Raw genomic sequence first — 16,393 nt, 5'->3', positions numbered from 1 at the left:
CAAGTGAGGTCAGGATTCTAGACATGGAAGAGTACCATACAGCACGCATGAAAGGCTAAGTTTGTATCTGATCTTCTCTCCCCTTCAGCATCCAATGTTGGTGGGATATTCATCGAAACTGGGTCATGTAAAGAAAAGAAAATCATAAAATTAAAAATTTTAAAAAAAGGCCGAAATAACAAGAATCCGAACTGTAATAGTCCACTTCAAGATTCATTGCAAATATCATCGTGTCAGCTGTTTCTAATTTCAAAAAATATGTTTACAAGGATACATCCAAAACTCTAATAAATCAACCTCGGTTTGCTAACATTTGCTTAATGTAAACACACTAATGAGAATAAAAACAGCTGTGATCTTAACATTTGGAACAAGAACAGTCTGATCAATGAACACCACAATCAGAAAACAAGGTTTATACAGATGAAAACTGAACTGTAACATCCTAGACTGGACAAAATATACAGAGAGCAGCATAAGCATCATCTGTTAGGCAAATTCCACACAGCAAGCAATGGAAACTCTAGTGGCCCAGTATTTGATCTGACATCGGTGGTAAATATTGCTTCCACAAATCCCCCAGATCTGATTTTTCAATAGTTCTGCTGCTGAATTCAGAGCAAACGCGTCCATTCCCACCATACCGAAGAACCAGTCTTCCATTACTGATCTCTGATGTTGCTAAATTGCCAACCATCCAGGAGCTAGGAAGTTTGAGATATCGTTTGTAAAGTGCAAGTGCAACTGCCGGATTTGGACTGCTCCTGCAATGAACCAATAAAAAATAAATGACAATATGGCATGGTTGCATATATCGGAATCAGATGAATTTTGAGACATAATTATTACCATCTTCATATTTATTAAAAAGCATACAATCCAAAGTATTTCATGGAATAAGTTCAACTAATTTTATTCTTTTGGTAGGCCAATTTTTATTTTCCCTTGGGCTTGGTTGCTAAGAAATGTAGGAGAAGAAAGATAACGAGTCTTATATTTCATTGATTGACCTCAACAGAACTAAATATCAATTGAATAATACAAGTATCTAACTTCCCCCCACCTTCTGGTTTTTCAAAATTAAAAAAAACAAATAACAGCATAGAGCTAAATTGCCAAAAAAACAATGAAGCACCCATCCCTGAATGCATTCTTCAACCCTATATCAGGCTAATAATGTCTCTTCCTTACCCTTGAAGTCAAACTATGACTACTACATAATTGCAATTCCATATCAATTAACTCTTGCACTCATCGAATCATCCCTTCTCAAGACCCTGCTGTAATGGGACCAGAATGGGGGAATTTCCCTTTTCAAGTGAAAGCAATCATATTGTTCCACTATACATTAACACTTGAGCAGGAAATATTATGTGTGTGTAGTAGCCCCAGGCAAGTAACATAGTCACGAGAAAAAATACTACAATATTAGAGGGAAAATGGGAAAAAACCTTTCCCTAGTATTAAGAACTTTAGTCCACCAAAGGATGGCTTGCACAAGATCCTTGTCCAGTTTAGTCGCATCAATCAGAATCAGACTTAAGTCTGGCAAACAAGCATTTTTAGCGTAAGGTGTCCCAGATACCCAAGGCTTTGCAGCTGATCTATGAATGGCATCTAAGACATCAAAATTAACATAGGCAGATAGTCTTTTAGAGCAGTCTTCAGCAGCTGCAATATCATAATTGCTCAAGTCAATTCCAAGCAGTTCTTCAACTCTTCCCTGCATTAGCACGCATAAGATTAGTTGTTTTCACTTATTCTTTTTCTTTTTTTTTTTCTTTTTTTTTTTGACAGGTAAAACAATCTTTAGATGATCTGAGGTCTATTAATTGAAAAGACAAGCCGCCAACGAGATTTTCCAAAGTGTCAGGTCTAATGGCCACCGCCAGTAAGCACATAGCCAATTTTAATTGTCTAACACCTTTGATCCTGAAAAATTGCTTTTCCTATTTTCTGATGAATTTTGATTTTCTTTTTCTTTTTCTTTTTTTTATTTTATTTATGTAAAAGCATTGTCAAAATCTCCCAGGAAAACATGAACGCAGTACCAAATTTGGTTGGACCAAGGATGAGCATTAACCTTTTTTTAGAGTTTTGAACCGCAATCGTCAGTGTGGTGAGTACCAATTAAGCTAGTAGCACCTTTGAGTGGTAATTTCAACTTAAAGTGCATACAGGACATTTATCTTTGACAACAAGAAAAGGAAATCGAGTTCCAAGCAATTACTAAAAGTATTAGTTTTTAATATGGGTGCTAAGTAGCATTGACATGGATACAAGTCATTGACACCATACGACACAGATATACCAACACGTGAAATTCCAAAAAAGTAGGACATGGCATTGTGTGGACACTGCTAATATAAACTTTCATTTATATATCCATTGAGTAAAAAAATTATAAAACAACTAAAGTTCCATAAATTAGAAGATAAAGGCATTCAAATATCAAAAGATATATACTATTACTCTCCTACCTTGACATTCTAATTTTATTTTTGTCCATTACGTGTGACATGTATAATATCAATTTTTTGAAAGTTAGGTTGGATACTTTGACGTATGTCCATAATGTTGTTTCTAGGACTATCATGTGTTTGTTTTATATAAGATTCGTATTGAAGAGTGGAATATGTTGGTCAAGTGTCCAGAATATATTGACCAAGTGTCCGGAAAGTGTAGGCCAAGTAATTGAAATAATAAAAATTATTTTAGAATTTTTGACACGTTCATGAAATTGCTATAGGTGTGTTAGTGAGAGTGCTTCTTAGTATAGGTGTGTGTTCAAAATTTTATATATCAAGGTTGTTTTGTATAGTTAATTAGTTATAGAGCTTGTGAATTGTTACTCTAGGTTAGAACTAGTTTAATCATTACAGAACTGCAATATATATATATATATATATATTTAGTTGTATCTATAATCTAAAGCTGCTATTTTGACCAACGGGCCAGTGGGCCAGCGGTACCAAGCCCCTACTTTCCATAAGAAGGTCAAGGATTAAACCTCAGTGGAGGCATATATGGGTGTGTGAGTACCAACTAAGAAAAGAATAAAAAGTTGCTATTTTGCTTAGAATTTCTGTATTCCAGAAGTCCTACCTTGCCTTGGGCTAGTAGTCTTTCTTGGGCAGTGCTACTCATTAGTAACTTGGGAAGTTTTCACACAATTTGAGTCTTAATTGATTACGGCATTGTGTAGGTCAAATTTGAGTTTTAAGCGAGTCTCTATAGTTTCTAGTATTCTATAATTAAGGCACTATATTGAAAAACAAAATTAAAGTTGAATGAATGGTTTTTCTTGGTTAAAGAAAGAGTGTAAAACTCTTCCACTTGTATGAGTGTAAATCTAAATCAATATCTCATGAAATAGGGTACTTTTCTCTCTTTTTCTTATTTTTTCTTAATTCCTGAATTCCTTTTGCAACAGAACTGTTCCCAGCACCTTTTCACAATTGAAATTTGAACCCGAGGCTTGAAATCTGTTGTTTTACACACCAAAACCCTATTTCCCTTGTTTTATAAACTGAGCCATCATCCTTCTCTGAGTTCAGCAATAAAATATAAAAACCATAGTCTGTACTACAGCATCTTTCCTTCTCTTATTGCACCTTAATGGCTATGAATGAAACAAGTTTTAGTTGTTGGAAAGGTCAAGCAAACCTAAAAGATTAAAAGAGTAAGAAATTGAGCAATTTACACAGAGAAACTAACCTTCATAATTAAATTTGGAGAGACATATATGAACTTTCTCAATGAAGGGTGGACAATAGGGATGACAAAAGGTGCAATTTCATCAAAAGGGGGCTCCTCATATTTTCCCAAAGGATAAGCTTTCATAATTTCTTCTTTAACTTCCTCCTGCCTACATTTTAGCAGTAATGTCAACAAATAGAGAAATTAATTAAAAAATGCACCTAATAACAAGGAATGGTTAACCGTCAACCAGTAAACCCACATATAACCCTTTCAAATTTTAACTACGTATGGCTTACCCACGAATTTCAAGGTTTGAATGTGGAAATAGCACTTTCAGCTTATAATATGATACTTTGTCATCACACCCTTTAGGGATAAAGAAATGGAAGGAAATTCGTTCTGGATCTCTGACAACCAAATGAAAGAGAATTAGCAAACAAAAGTACAATGAAGAGATACAAGAAAATGAAATGATTAGAGCAATTTTTTTTGTATAATAGGGCCATAACAACAACAACAACAACTTTTCATGCCCTATTTTCCGAGACATATGGTTCTCAACATGTATATTTGCAGACATATTTTATCAAAGCACTAAACCTCCACATATTGCAGATAATTGTTAGGTTTTTATAATCCAATATCTGACATATTGAAATCTCCTATCATACTATTTTGAAAGTTAAAGGAAAAAACTTCTTATAGTACCTGATTTCACTAGTCATAGGGCACATCTATTATTTGCAGATATATTTTTTATTAACACACTAAACCTTTTTTTTTTCCTTCCTAGTTTAACACACTAAACCTTCACTTTTTATATTGCCCATACAGGAATTCGTAACTTAATATTGACATATTCAGATCCCATATCATACTATTTCAAAGTCATAGGAAAAACTTCTTGTAATAGAACATGTAATTCCGGTATCCCAAATTACCACCTTTTCAACTGAAAACCTGTTTAAAACCCCATTAAAAACCACCAAAGTAACACAAAATTCTACTTTTCAAATCCTAAAGAATGTACAATGGAGGCAAAAACAAACCTTAAATATGACAGGTACATTTTCATGACTAGATTTACAATTATAAACTAAAAGATAAGAAAGGAATATGACATTAGCAAGTCCTTTTTACAAGAGTAAGAATTTAAATATAGATTTTTAGTCTCCTATAATTCATCTTCAAATAATTGAGATATGTAGATAAATGTACATCAAGAGGAAAGGATTTGAATCCATGTCACCCACTTCATGATGATTACAAGCTACCATCAAGCCATGGTAACTCTGGTTTATAGCTATGCATTCTTGTTGCATATAATGAAAAGAGAACTCTTCGTCCTTTTACTTTTTTGAATGACACTGCCAAATACTTTGAGGCCTCCACATAAAAATTGGCTCACTATATAACTGGAAATGCTATACATAGATGAAACAACGCAATTGAAAAAAAAAAAGCTTTATGGTTTTACAATTCTCGTGGTATGACCAACCAGGCCATCTCTGTCTGCATTATGATCAACTTCATTTCTAAAATAGATATTCATTAAACCCAATGGATTGAATTTCGTAGTTTAGCAGGAACAACTTGGTAAGGTTCTTGTTAGCATGAGACTTCTTGGGCTTATGCATGGATCAACTCCACCACCTCTAAAGAAAACAGTAGGTCATGGGATCAACTGATTGTATTATGGGTCTTTGACATGATAATGGTAATCAATTATTAGCATATTCACTATTTATTTTTTATCATAAGGGAATCCATCACAATTACCAGAATTCTGACATGACCCACACATGCAAAGAGTTTATCAGAAACAGATATGACTTGATATTTGAAAAATATTCATATCAGAACTAATGAAAGGGAGAATGTCCTTGAGAAAGTTAGAATCAAGTTTTAAAGTAGTGAATATACAATAAATTCTGAAGTCAAACCTATATCTGAACATCATATACTCCCTAGTTTCTACAGATACATGAAAAAGAATGTAGTGTCACAATATCCATAACACTTAATTTGTCAACTTGAAATTGCATAGAAAAGAATGGAAAAATATAATGAGGAGGGTTATATTTGGTGTGGAGAGGCAGAGATTATGGAGGAGGGTTATATTTTACAGATTTGGGGAGGAGAGGGGTGGTTGGTTCTCTTCAAAGGTGAGGATTCCTAGAGGGGTAAGTGTTTGGAAATTCATCAGGAAAGGGCGGGATGAATTTTCCAAACATATCAGATTCAGGGCTCGGGATGGCAGGGATATTCGCTTCTGGGAGGATATTTGGTGTGGTGACAGATCGTTGGCGTGACCAACGGGCCAGTGGCCTAGCAGTATCTGCCTCTTATTTCCCAAAGGGAGGTCAGGGATTCAAGTCTCAGAAGAGACAAGTGTGTGTGAGTACCAACTAGGAAAAAAAAATAGATCGTTGGCGTGCACCTTCCCGTTACTATTTCAGATTGCTATTGATAGACATGCCTTTGTTGCCGACTATTATCAGCTTGATAGCAGGAGGATGACTTGGGATGAGCGTTTTGTGATACACTTCCAGGATTGGGAGCTAGAGGGCATCACTGGGTTTTTGGAGCTGCTTTACCATCAGGTGATGGATGAAGGGGATCCTGATTCCTGGGTCTGGGACTCTGGGTGCTCTCTTCTCAAGGGAGGTTTGATGTTCGCTCTTTATATAGGTGTCTCTTGGATGCTTTGAGGCCTGCTTTTCATGGAGGGCTGTCTGGTGAGGTTCATCTCAAGGTGGCCTTCTTTACTTGGACAGCAGTTCTGGGGAAGATCCTGATGCTAGATAACCTGAGGGGAGGAGACAGGTTATTGTCTATTGGTGTTGCATGTGTAAGAGAGACGAAGAGACGGTACATCATCTTCTTTTGCACTGTCCGGTAGCATGGGACAGTTGGGGTATGCTTTTATGTGTGTTTGGGATTCAGAGGGTTGTGCCTCAGTCCTCGACAGGCATGGTAGAGGCTTGCAGAGGGTGTTTAGTGGGTTCCCAAGCCCGGGCTTTTTGGAGGGTTGCACCCTTGTGTGTTCGGTGGTGCTTGTGAAGGGAACAAAATAGGAGATCCTTTGATGGTGAGGACTCTTCTGTTGGAGCACTAAAATTCTCTATTCTTAGTTCTCTTTTTTGTTGGGTTTATGGGAGAAATTGTAAATCCATGGGGGAGATAGTTGAATTGATATATTGAGCAGTCAGGGGGATTTAGTACTTGTGTAGCTTTTGCAGGTTGCGTTCCCCTTTTGAACGCTTTCTAATACAGTCTTGCATATCCAAAAAAAAAAAAATCATTAAAAATGAGTTCCCCACAAAAAATAATAATAATATTTGACATTCTACAAATATAAATTTGGAAACCTTTTGTGATGTTTTATGATATTTACAAAACTGTATCATGCTCATGAGATAAAAGTTCGAATACATATCCGAAGAGAGGTCAGTTCATATTCAAGGCTTTATGAAATTATTACAGTGTTGAGAGGACAGAATGAATGCATACAAAGCCCTTTTCATTCATCTTTTATTTTCTTTTTTTTCCGGTAACAAAAATCACAATTCCATAAAAATAAAAAGAGAGAAAATGGAACCTTTTCATTCATCTTCTAGGTGGTAAAGGACAAACTAGAAATATTCTGAGAATGTATACTGGAGTTGTCAACCATAAATTCCCAATTTAGTTGACGACCAGAAGGAAAGGCATTAACATTACATTAAGAAGCATTCATTTTGGAATAAATGACAAATCAAAATATCCTAAAGCCATGCAAATGAATGAGAAAAACTTCTACAACTTGTAATGATAAATTTCAGACATTGATGCAGAAAAATGTCAAACAGACCTTGAGCTTGATAAAGTGGAGTTAGCAAGAGCTACAAGCAGTCGAAGATCCAGGCAGTCCATATATGAGACAATGTGAACCATTCCATCCTCTCCACTGTTTGTAATGATGTAACTGGGATTTTCATTACTTGAAGCCATAGATTCAGTAGACTGTATACAGGCAAGAGGTTGAATGGTTATATAAAATAACCCATCATGGAGATAGGTACATCAATATTGAACAAAAGAAGATATGTAGAAGAGAAAGGGAGATAAAGAAAAATAAGGAAGAAATGCAGAATTAGTCTCAAGTGCAACTGTGCAAGGCAACAATACATTTGATAAGTCGCAAAAGTAGCATCATCTATAGATTCTATACCAATACAGGAAGGGAGTTGGACTGTTGGGGCTCTCGGTGTGCTCTCATTTTACTTCCCCAAGTGCACCTCACTTGCTCCCATGCTATCCATACTTTTGAAGGCATGAAGGAAAATTAATGGAACTCCAGTGGATGAAAATTCTTTATGAATTAGCATCTACTAATGGACATTGACAGATAATACTCTATCCAAAATGACCTCCATTTAACAATGGAAATACTAGAAAACCCATACCTTTATACCCACATCCATTTTCTGGGAATTTTCCGAATTCCCAGAACATATGAATCTTAAAGGGCAGTAATTTTTATGTGCTAAAGTTGATGGTAGCTAAATGGCATGGACACTTTTGAAGAGGAATTATGTGCATGCAGCATGTCAGGCTCAGACAACTTCTGTGATTTAAAATTGAAGTATTTTGGACACTTGATCGATGTCTTGGGAAATCCACAACAAATTACTTATGCGTCACAAACACTTTCTCTGATAGGGAATTTGTCCAATAATGTCAATAGGATGAAATACACAAAAGTCTTTGTTATTACTCTTTCCAGCTTATAGTTGATAATTAACTTATTTTACTTGATGTGTTTAGTTACTACGTAATTTTTATGGATTAGTGGTTTAACTTAGGGCGAGGCATGGATGTAATTTTGCATGCCAAAATCATGAAACATAACTCTACTTAATTGTTGTTTGATAGCACGTGCATACTTATCCGTGTAAGTCGATTTCAAATATGCAATAATTTGTTTGCTTAAAACTTGCCAAAGTTCCACCAAAGATTATTACATCTTTCACAATATTTCAAAAAAGTTTTACAAATTCCATTAATGTCAACATGAACATGCAAATTTCGAAGACTTTTTCCAACAGTTGGCCTACATTTGAGTTGAGTTTAGCTGAAAAGAGCATCTCAAGTGAGAACAGCAACTCAATATGACATGAATCCTTACAATACGGATTACTTTTTCAATATTACCCTACTTTTTTTACTTATCAAAAAATATATATATTACCCTACCTTTTTACACATTCAAAATCATATAGCAATTTATTTTCCATTCTTTATGGCTTCATGAGACCATTATTAAAAATAGTTGCCTTAAGGCTGAGGCACGGTTAGTCTATAGTTTCAAGTAATCATAAAATTAAATTTAAAAAAAAAAAAATTTTGATAAACTATTGTTGAACTAACTTTGGTATAATTGTTATTGTTTGTACAAAGTGGTTACTCTAACTCGAAACCAAATTATGAAGCTCGCATTCTGACCCTTCCAATCATTGCACCATGCACTGTTACGTAGTAATAAACACTATATTACACACAACCACAAAAATAAATATATAAAATTAAAATTTAAAAACTAAAATCATTTTCAACTGTTTATCAGAAACCAAAACCGACCCTTAAAAGCAAATAGAGCAAAATTAGATGAAAACAGCCAAAATTTGATAACGATACAGAAATTGAACTTACAGATGAGGAAAGATTGGAATTAAAAGGGACCCATTTTCTGAAAGGGTCCGATGGGTCTCGAAAATGGGTAGCCGGGAGGAACTGTAGGAAGCAAAGGAAGATGATGAATCCAAATGCCAGGAACTGAGCAATGGGTCGTGGTTTCGGAGCCTGGTCTTCGGATGATCGGAGCGACCCAGAAGATATTACTGGGTCATTTGCAGATTGACCGGTTCTTCTATGAAGGGAGGACCCAGAGACGGATGAAGACGACGACATTGACTCTCTCCCTCTCCAAAAAGGAGGGAGCTTCAATTGCGATGTCCTTTATATAGGTGCCACTGTTTTGACAACGGGCCGGCACTAGAACCAGAATGGCTGCCGGTTCAATATTGAACCGGCTCCTAGATTTTATTTTTTATTTTTTTCTTTCAATATTGAACCAGTAATTATTTCCTCCTGAATTTCCTTTTTGATGGACAATTGACCATTGTTGATGGGCAATTGACCATTGAACTTGCAACATTATATTTATTGGACATTTATTTAAAAAAAAAAAAAAAAAAAACTATATATCATATTATTAATACATTTTTATATATTTATTTTATCTATAAAATTATAAATACATAACACGTGTTATTTATTTAATGAAAGACTCAAGTAATACTTTTGAAGTCCTGGTTTATCCAGTAAAAAGATGAAATCTATGTTATAATTCTAAATTTATTCTATATTAAATTCTTAAAAAAAATTACTACCTAGAGCTTCCCCCAATCAAACCATTCAAGACGAGAAGGATATGTGAGAGATATTCACTAGCACATACACCCACATTTGATCTGAAATGAACCATACTTGAAGCTTTCCATGTATGTTTCCTTTATTGATGGCAAAAACACCTTTTTTATTTCTTATTTGGGTAAAGAGAACCAAGAGCAAATATATATATATATACTTTCTGGTTGAACCTATCCAATCTTTAAAATGAAACCAAAACATCCACATTTTGAATTAAAAGTATGATTATAACCAACGCTTAAACCTTAGGTTATGGTCCATGAGATTTGCTACACCATCCATCTTCAATTTTCCTGATGAATGAAACACATAAATCCAATTAATAATATACTGGTTACTCCTGCGTCGTCTTTGATATAAAGACTTCTCATTCCTGTAAAATAATAACTCCACAAAAAATTTCCAAACTTGAAATAGTCATCCATCATACAATCAACTTATAACGGAAAATACTCAACCAAACCCTTATAAACAGCAATGATCTTCAAACATTCCAACAACCAGAAACAGTAGAATAGCCGCCAAAGGCTCTATAGCAATGATTAAAACTAAATTTGGTGTCTTCAAACATTCCAACAACTAGGAAAAGTATAACAGCCAAAGAAAATATGAGATAAGAAAGGAGAAACAATGATTACAGATCCCTGATCACTAATCAGAATCGGAGTCTGCCAAAGACTTGAAGTAGCGCTTATATTTTTTGGGGCTGTCGAACCACGTAGGAGTATTGACAATTTCTCGTTCTAGCCAATCCTTCTGCACTTGCCTCTTTCTTGTCAGATTCTGGTAATACATCCCCCACTGGGACATTAAGCGGCTCAAACGAATGCTCTTCTTTCCTCCAAATATAAACTTGATGAAGTCCAATGATATCCGGATTATATCCTCACCGTCAATGATTAAGATGTACTGAAATAAAAGCAGTACGCTAGAAATGTTAATGCAAAAAAAAAAGTAGCAGCAGGGAAACACCATGCATAGACCACCTTCCCATAAGGTGCTTCTGACTTCAAGATCTATATAGAACTTTTGGAAGGTCATGCACCATATTTTAGTCTAGCTAAAGCACTCAAAAATGAAATGGATCTAATGTTCATACCTAATATATAAGTTTACTTATACCAATATAGGGAATCTTTACTTGCGTGCTCGTGCGGACAACACAAAAAGAATAAAAAACATATGGAATTCTCCCTCCCATGAAAATCCCCTTTATTTTTGACCCATTAGTATAATCATGCTGCCAGATCAGGCATTACTGAATTGTGACCCAAGCCTCAGAATTGTTTTAAATTTAAACATCTAAGATTCAGAACATCTTTGCTAATTTATGTTTATGTTGAGTTTTGAATACTCTTGGCATTAAGGTTCTCCACCCCACCCCCCTTTTTCATCCTATAGAAGAACAATGCATGTGCATGCAGACAGTAAATTTGTATCATTACACACACGCGTGCGCGCGCACACACAGAGAAAAAGAAAGAGAGAGAGAGAGAGAGAGCTTTATTACCAGAAATATAAAGCCAACGGTTGCCAATATAACCTGCAATACCTCATTCCATATCCCATCAGCACCTTCATCCTCCGATCCACCAAAACCACCACCACCACCTGAACCACTTCCACCACTGCCTCCATCATCAAAGTATTCTTGTTTTTCTATTTGCTGTCGTAATAAATCCTCTACTGATGAAGGTTCCTTCTTGAAACTTCCCATGACTTTCTCAAGAGCTTTCCATGGAGAAGCCTGATAACAAGTTGCAAGTCCGGTGAATTTAAAACACTTTTTGGTACAGATACAAGTGTACAAGCTTCAAATACTATGTCTGCATATTGAGGTGTTGTCAATTTGGGTTCCAACAGAGAAGTATTCAGGTAACATGATAACATCATAACAAGAGGAATCCACATACAATCAATTTCCTCAACAAATTCACAATAGGAGTAATGTTGAAACTGGAATGAGCAAAGAAATAATTGAGGAGAACAGAGAAGGAGACAACCTAAGTGGCCGCTAACTCATAACCATTCAACCTGCCCCATTATTATTGATGTGGTTACAACACAAAGGGCATAAAAAGGCCAGAAAACGAGGTAGTATTTTTATTTAAAAGTTGATTATGCAACATCAAACTAGGAGGAATTCCCAGCTAGGGCAGATCAAGTGCTGAGAGATATTTGCATGCAAATACATGTGTTTAGGCAGATGTTTGGAGATATTTGTGTGCTCTATTTTATTACATTTCTCAAGAGAAATACTCTCAAAAAATATAATAGAAGCAAAGTTAATAGACCGACAGAGAGATTCAAGAACACCCTTACCTCATTCCCCTTCTCTGACTTTTCTTTTCCACCATATAAACAAACAGGTGTATGGCGCTGGTACGACGATGCACTTGTGGTCAGTTTCAGGGACATGTTGCTCAGTCTTGGAAACTGGCATGTCGATGGACAAGTAGTGAATCTCAAGGAAGTTCTACAAAGTGGAGAGACACGTGCTGGGGCAATACGTGGTATAGGTAAATTTGTGACATTGAAAGTGGGCAGGCAGGCAGTGAACTGAATGGAGCTCATCTCTCATCAAATGGCTCAGTCACTCAGTAAAGTGCACATGAAGCTGAAACAACCAATGTCTTTGCTCTACAAATATTAACAGACATTAGATAACTGTGAGAAAACTATTTGAATTTATCAGAAAAGTAAACCATCTTTCCTACATCCAATTCTGACACATATACAGCTTAATGATACAATTTCAAAGGGCGTCAATAGAATATAACGAACTTCACTGGGCATAGTGGCATACAACTATAAAAGAGAACTTGCAAGTTCAGAACAGTTAAATCAAAAAAACATCAATACGATACTTGGATATGGGCATATCATATGTGCCTGAAATGCCTGCTCAAACATGCACCAATACGCCTTTCTCATATCATTACGATCAGCAGCTCAAATGATCCCTATCATCTCTAATAATCGTCTTCAATTGTTGGTATTAAAATGCTCACTCGTCGTAATTTGGAGTAATAGCCCTCTAATAACCATAATTAAAATTTAAATTTATTACACAACAATACATAGAACTCTTATTACGTTCCTTGCGTCATATTATTATAATTCACAACCAATTAAATGTTCCTATCGAACACTATCTTAAAACAAGAGGTGGGTGTGGGTGTGGGTGTGGGTGTGGGTGTGGGTGTGGGTGTGGGTGTGGGTGTGAGGGTGTGTGTGATTTCATATCCGTGTCCTGCTATTCCTATGGGATATGATAAATCCAATGCCCTACACAAGTAACTAAGATTTTGAAACATAATCTCAAATATACATCTCAATTCAGTAAAATATTAATACATTCAATATAGGTATGTATGACTTAGTTTGGGACTCAAAATCAACTGCTAACAATTCAGGATTTACCATGAAATTGTGAAATTCTCTCTCTCATACCTTTTGTATCAGACAATGAAGGTACGATCAAAACACAGAACTAAACCAACTTCTCAACCTAGGGCTTTTTACATATAAATATAATATATATGCGTGTGTATACATATATAGAGAGAGAGAGAGTTGGAAGAGTACCAATTGCTGTGTATTGTGCTTGTAGTGAGGTTGCGGCCGTTTCGCGAGGACGGTGCCCCCGAGTGACAGAATCTGAAAATTATTTGAGGGGGCCAGCCTCGAGCAAGAATAAGATAAGAATTTTCCAAACTATCAAAAAATGGGGTTTTACCAAAAATTTAGTGGGGGCATTACTAGAATTTTAGTAAAATTCAAGGTATTTAATATAAATAAAAATGAATTAGTGGAGCCGAATGCTCCCCCTTTTTCACATATTTTGATTAAGAAGAACACACGAGATGAACTGTTGATTTAAAATATTTGTCTCGATATAATATTTTTTGTGATTCGGAACATAGTTTGGGGCAAATAGCACAAGATTATATCTAATGTATTGAGAAAAATCTAAAACATATATACGTATACATATATAGAGAGAGAGAAGATGATGAGGATATAAAAAACTCACCGGAGAAGGAAGAGGACGTGGCTTCAAGAGTGAAAACAGAGGGTATGCGAGAGATGAGTTTTTTATTCACAGACCTGCTGACGAGTGCGGGTAGGGTTGTAATTTGGGCAACCGACTTGACAGATTACTTTTACAATTCGGGTTTTAGAGTTTAGGTTAAAAAATTTTATTTACTTTGACCATTAATGTGTCGACAACTTTTGAATTCGAATTTAAATGTGTGTGTATATATATATATATATATATATTAAAAAATAGGGTAAAATGTAAAAAATAAAAAATCCCTGAACTATTAAGGAATGAGCAATTAACCCCTGAACTACTAAAGTTGCAACTAACCCCCCAAATTATGCATTTTTGTTGCAAATGGCCCCCTCTGTCACTGTTCCGGTCGGATCTTACCTTGTTTCGGTTGGATCTTACTGTTAAAGTCATCATGTGATGGTCACATGACATACCCTATCTTCGAATCCAATTACTGAACGACGCCACCACCGGCGATGCAGATCAGCTTTTCCCGCACCACGCAAAGTCTCGTTCGTACACTCACCTGTTCCCGACTCTTCAAATTTCCGAGTGGCAAATCCAGAATCACTATGGACAGCGGCGATTGTCCTAAAAACGAATCCAAACACCACCTGGTGTTTGGGTGTCTAAATTAAAAGGTATTTGGTGGTTTTGTGGGTACGAATGAGTAGTGGTGGGAGAGAATGTGGTGGAGCGGTGGGAGAGGAAAGGCGATCCTAATGAGTAGTTGTCGCAGTGGCTGCGGCAAGCGGAGCAGGTGACTCAGATGAGGTTGCTGCGGGTGTCGGCCACGAGGAGAAGACGCTGGGAAGGGGTACCGAGGCTGAGATCGATGAAGTACCCGAGCCAGTGGAGGCGCCGGAGATGGGGGGGGTTGGGGGGTTTTGCGACGGCGCAGGGCAGAGAAGAGGACGAAGAGGCGGTGGGCGTCGGAGGAGAGGGCTTCAGATGGGAATGGAAGTAGGTTTCTGTGGAGGAGTGGGCTTCGGATGGGGAAGGATTGGTAGCATCAATGATGTTTTGGTGGATGCTAGGAGGAGAGAGAGAACAGAGAACAGAGAGAGAACAGGGAAAGAGGAGACGATAAATTCATTTTTTATTGTTTTTTTTTATTGTTTTATTTATTGGTTTATGAAATTATCAATGGCCACTGTCAAAACAACATAATTTTAAAAAAGGGTAAATTTGTCTTTTAATATTTCCAACCAAGTCACCCATCGGAATGCAACAAAACAATAATTTAGGGGGTTTTTGTAATAAAATCATAGTTTAGAAAAGTTTCTTGTAGTTCAGGGGGTTAGTTACAAAACCCCAATAGTTGAGGGATTTTTTTGCATTTTACACTAAAAAATATTATGCCTTAAAGTAGACTAATTGGAGATCAACTTATTTTCTAGCCCAATTTTAATTATAAGAGTTGAGTCATCTTTCAACATAATTACATTTAATGGTCAATTTTACACACTTGACATAATTAGAGTTCATGTCAAGTTGTTAAATGCCTATTGTCACGGACCTAGAGATTTGGTGTAGTGGCACGACCCATGCGACACCAAGGCGTTGCTTTAGCTCGCGTAAGCGCCCTGGTCAGCCACCACGACTTGCCCTTCCAAGGATACATGCTGACTGGTTTCGACCTGCCTTGGTCATCAGGGGAACGGCTCTAGCTCCCGACCAGTTTGTGCAGGATGGCCAACTCCCTTCTTCATAGTCAAGTCTACGACTAACGACAAGCACCTTGAACTGAATCGAGTCGACCTGCCTGAACTCTGAAGAGGTACCATCTTGTGGTCCTGTACGCCCCTTCCCTGGAACCATTCCCAATCAATGAATGTTCTTAGCCAACCATCATGCATGTCTTCTATGCTCATGGCGTCGTTAGAAATCGGAACGTGACATTCTCCCCCACCCAAATCCTGCGACGCCCTCGTCGTAGTGCGGCGTTCTCGTCGTAGTGTGGCATTGACTCCACTGTGTCTAACATTCCAAAGTCTCTCTCCTCTAAGTGGTATGCTCGCCTGCCCACCATCGCTTCCTTGTACAACCCCTGGCTGCACTCGCCCAATGATAGGGTTTCGGGCTAAAGGGACGCCCACTTCTTCGGGACGCAACCCCATGTTATGCCTCCTCCGCGACACCCCGAGCAAACAAGGG

General features: G+C 36.9%; 2 protein-coding genes across 5 annotated transcripts; both read right to left on the bottom strand.

Annotated features, from left to right (window-relative positions):
• Nucleotides 1-176: 176 nt before the first annotated feature.
• On the bottom strand, nt 177-9,687 carry LOC132304560 (probable galacturonosyltransferase 6). Its single transcript, XM_059802314.1, has 6 exons — nt 9,397-9,687; nt 7,556-7,707; nt 3,999-4,109; nt 3,718-3,868; nt 1,452-1,723; nt 177-764 (listed from the first exon to the last, which is right to left on the bottom strand). The coding sequence occupies exons 1-6, from the start codon at nt 9,652-9,654 to the stop codon at nt 524-526; spliced, it is 1,185 nt and encodes a 394-aa protein (XP_059658297.1). The 5' UTR covers nt 9,655-9,687; the 3' UTR covers nt 177-523.
• Nucleotides 9,688-10,613: 926 nt separating this feature from the next.
• On the bottom strand, nt 10,614-15,314 carry LOC132304539 (uncharacterized). 4 transcript variants are annotated; one of them, XM_059802291.1, is made up of 5 exons: nt 14,213-14,580; nt 13,765-13,836; nt 12,499-12,816; nt 11,687-11,923; nt 10,614-11,085 (listed from the first exon to the last, which is right to left on the bottom strand). In XM_059802291.1, exons 3-5 carry the CDS (start codon nt 12,748-12,750, stop codon nt 10,828-10,830), a joined length of 747 nt encoding a protein of 248 aa, XP_059658274.1. In that variant the 5' UTR covers nt 12,751-12,816; nt 13,765-13,836; nt 14,213-14,580; the 3' UTR covers nt 10,614-10,827. The 4 variants fall into 4 exon arrangements, with proteins under 4 accessions (XP_059658274.1, XP_059658283.1, XP_059658265.1 ...); XM_059802300.1 differs by lacking the exons at nt 13,765-13,836; nt 14,213-14,580 and adding an exon at nt 14,615-15,314; XM_059802282.1 differs by lacking the exon at nt 13,765-13,836.
• Nucleotides 15,315-16,393: the final 1,079 nt, after the last annotated feature.

Source organism: Cornus florida, unplaced genomic scaffold, assembly GCF_030987335.1.
Source record: "Cornus florida cultivar Cherokee Brave unplaced genomic scaffold, ASM3098733v1 CherokeeBrave_3.0.0_Hap2_Chr01, whole genome shotgun sequence".
Lineage (NCBI taxonomy): Eukaryota > Viridiplantae > Streptophyta > Magnoliopsida > Cornales > Cornaceae > Cornus > Cornus florida.
This window is presented reverse-complemented; position numbering and strand designations above follow the sequence as displayed.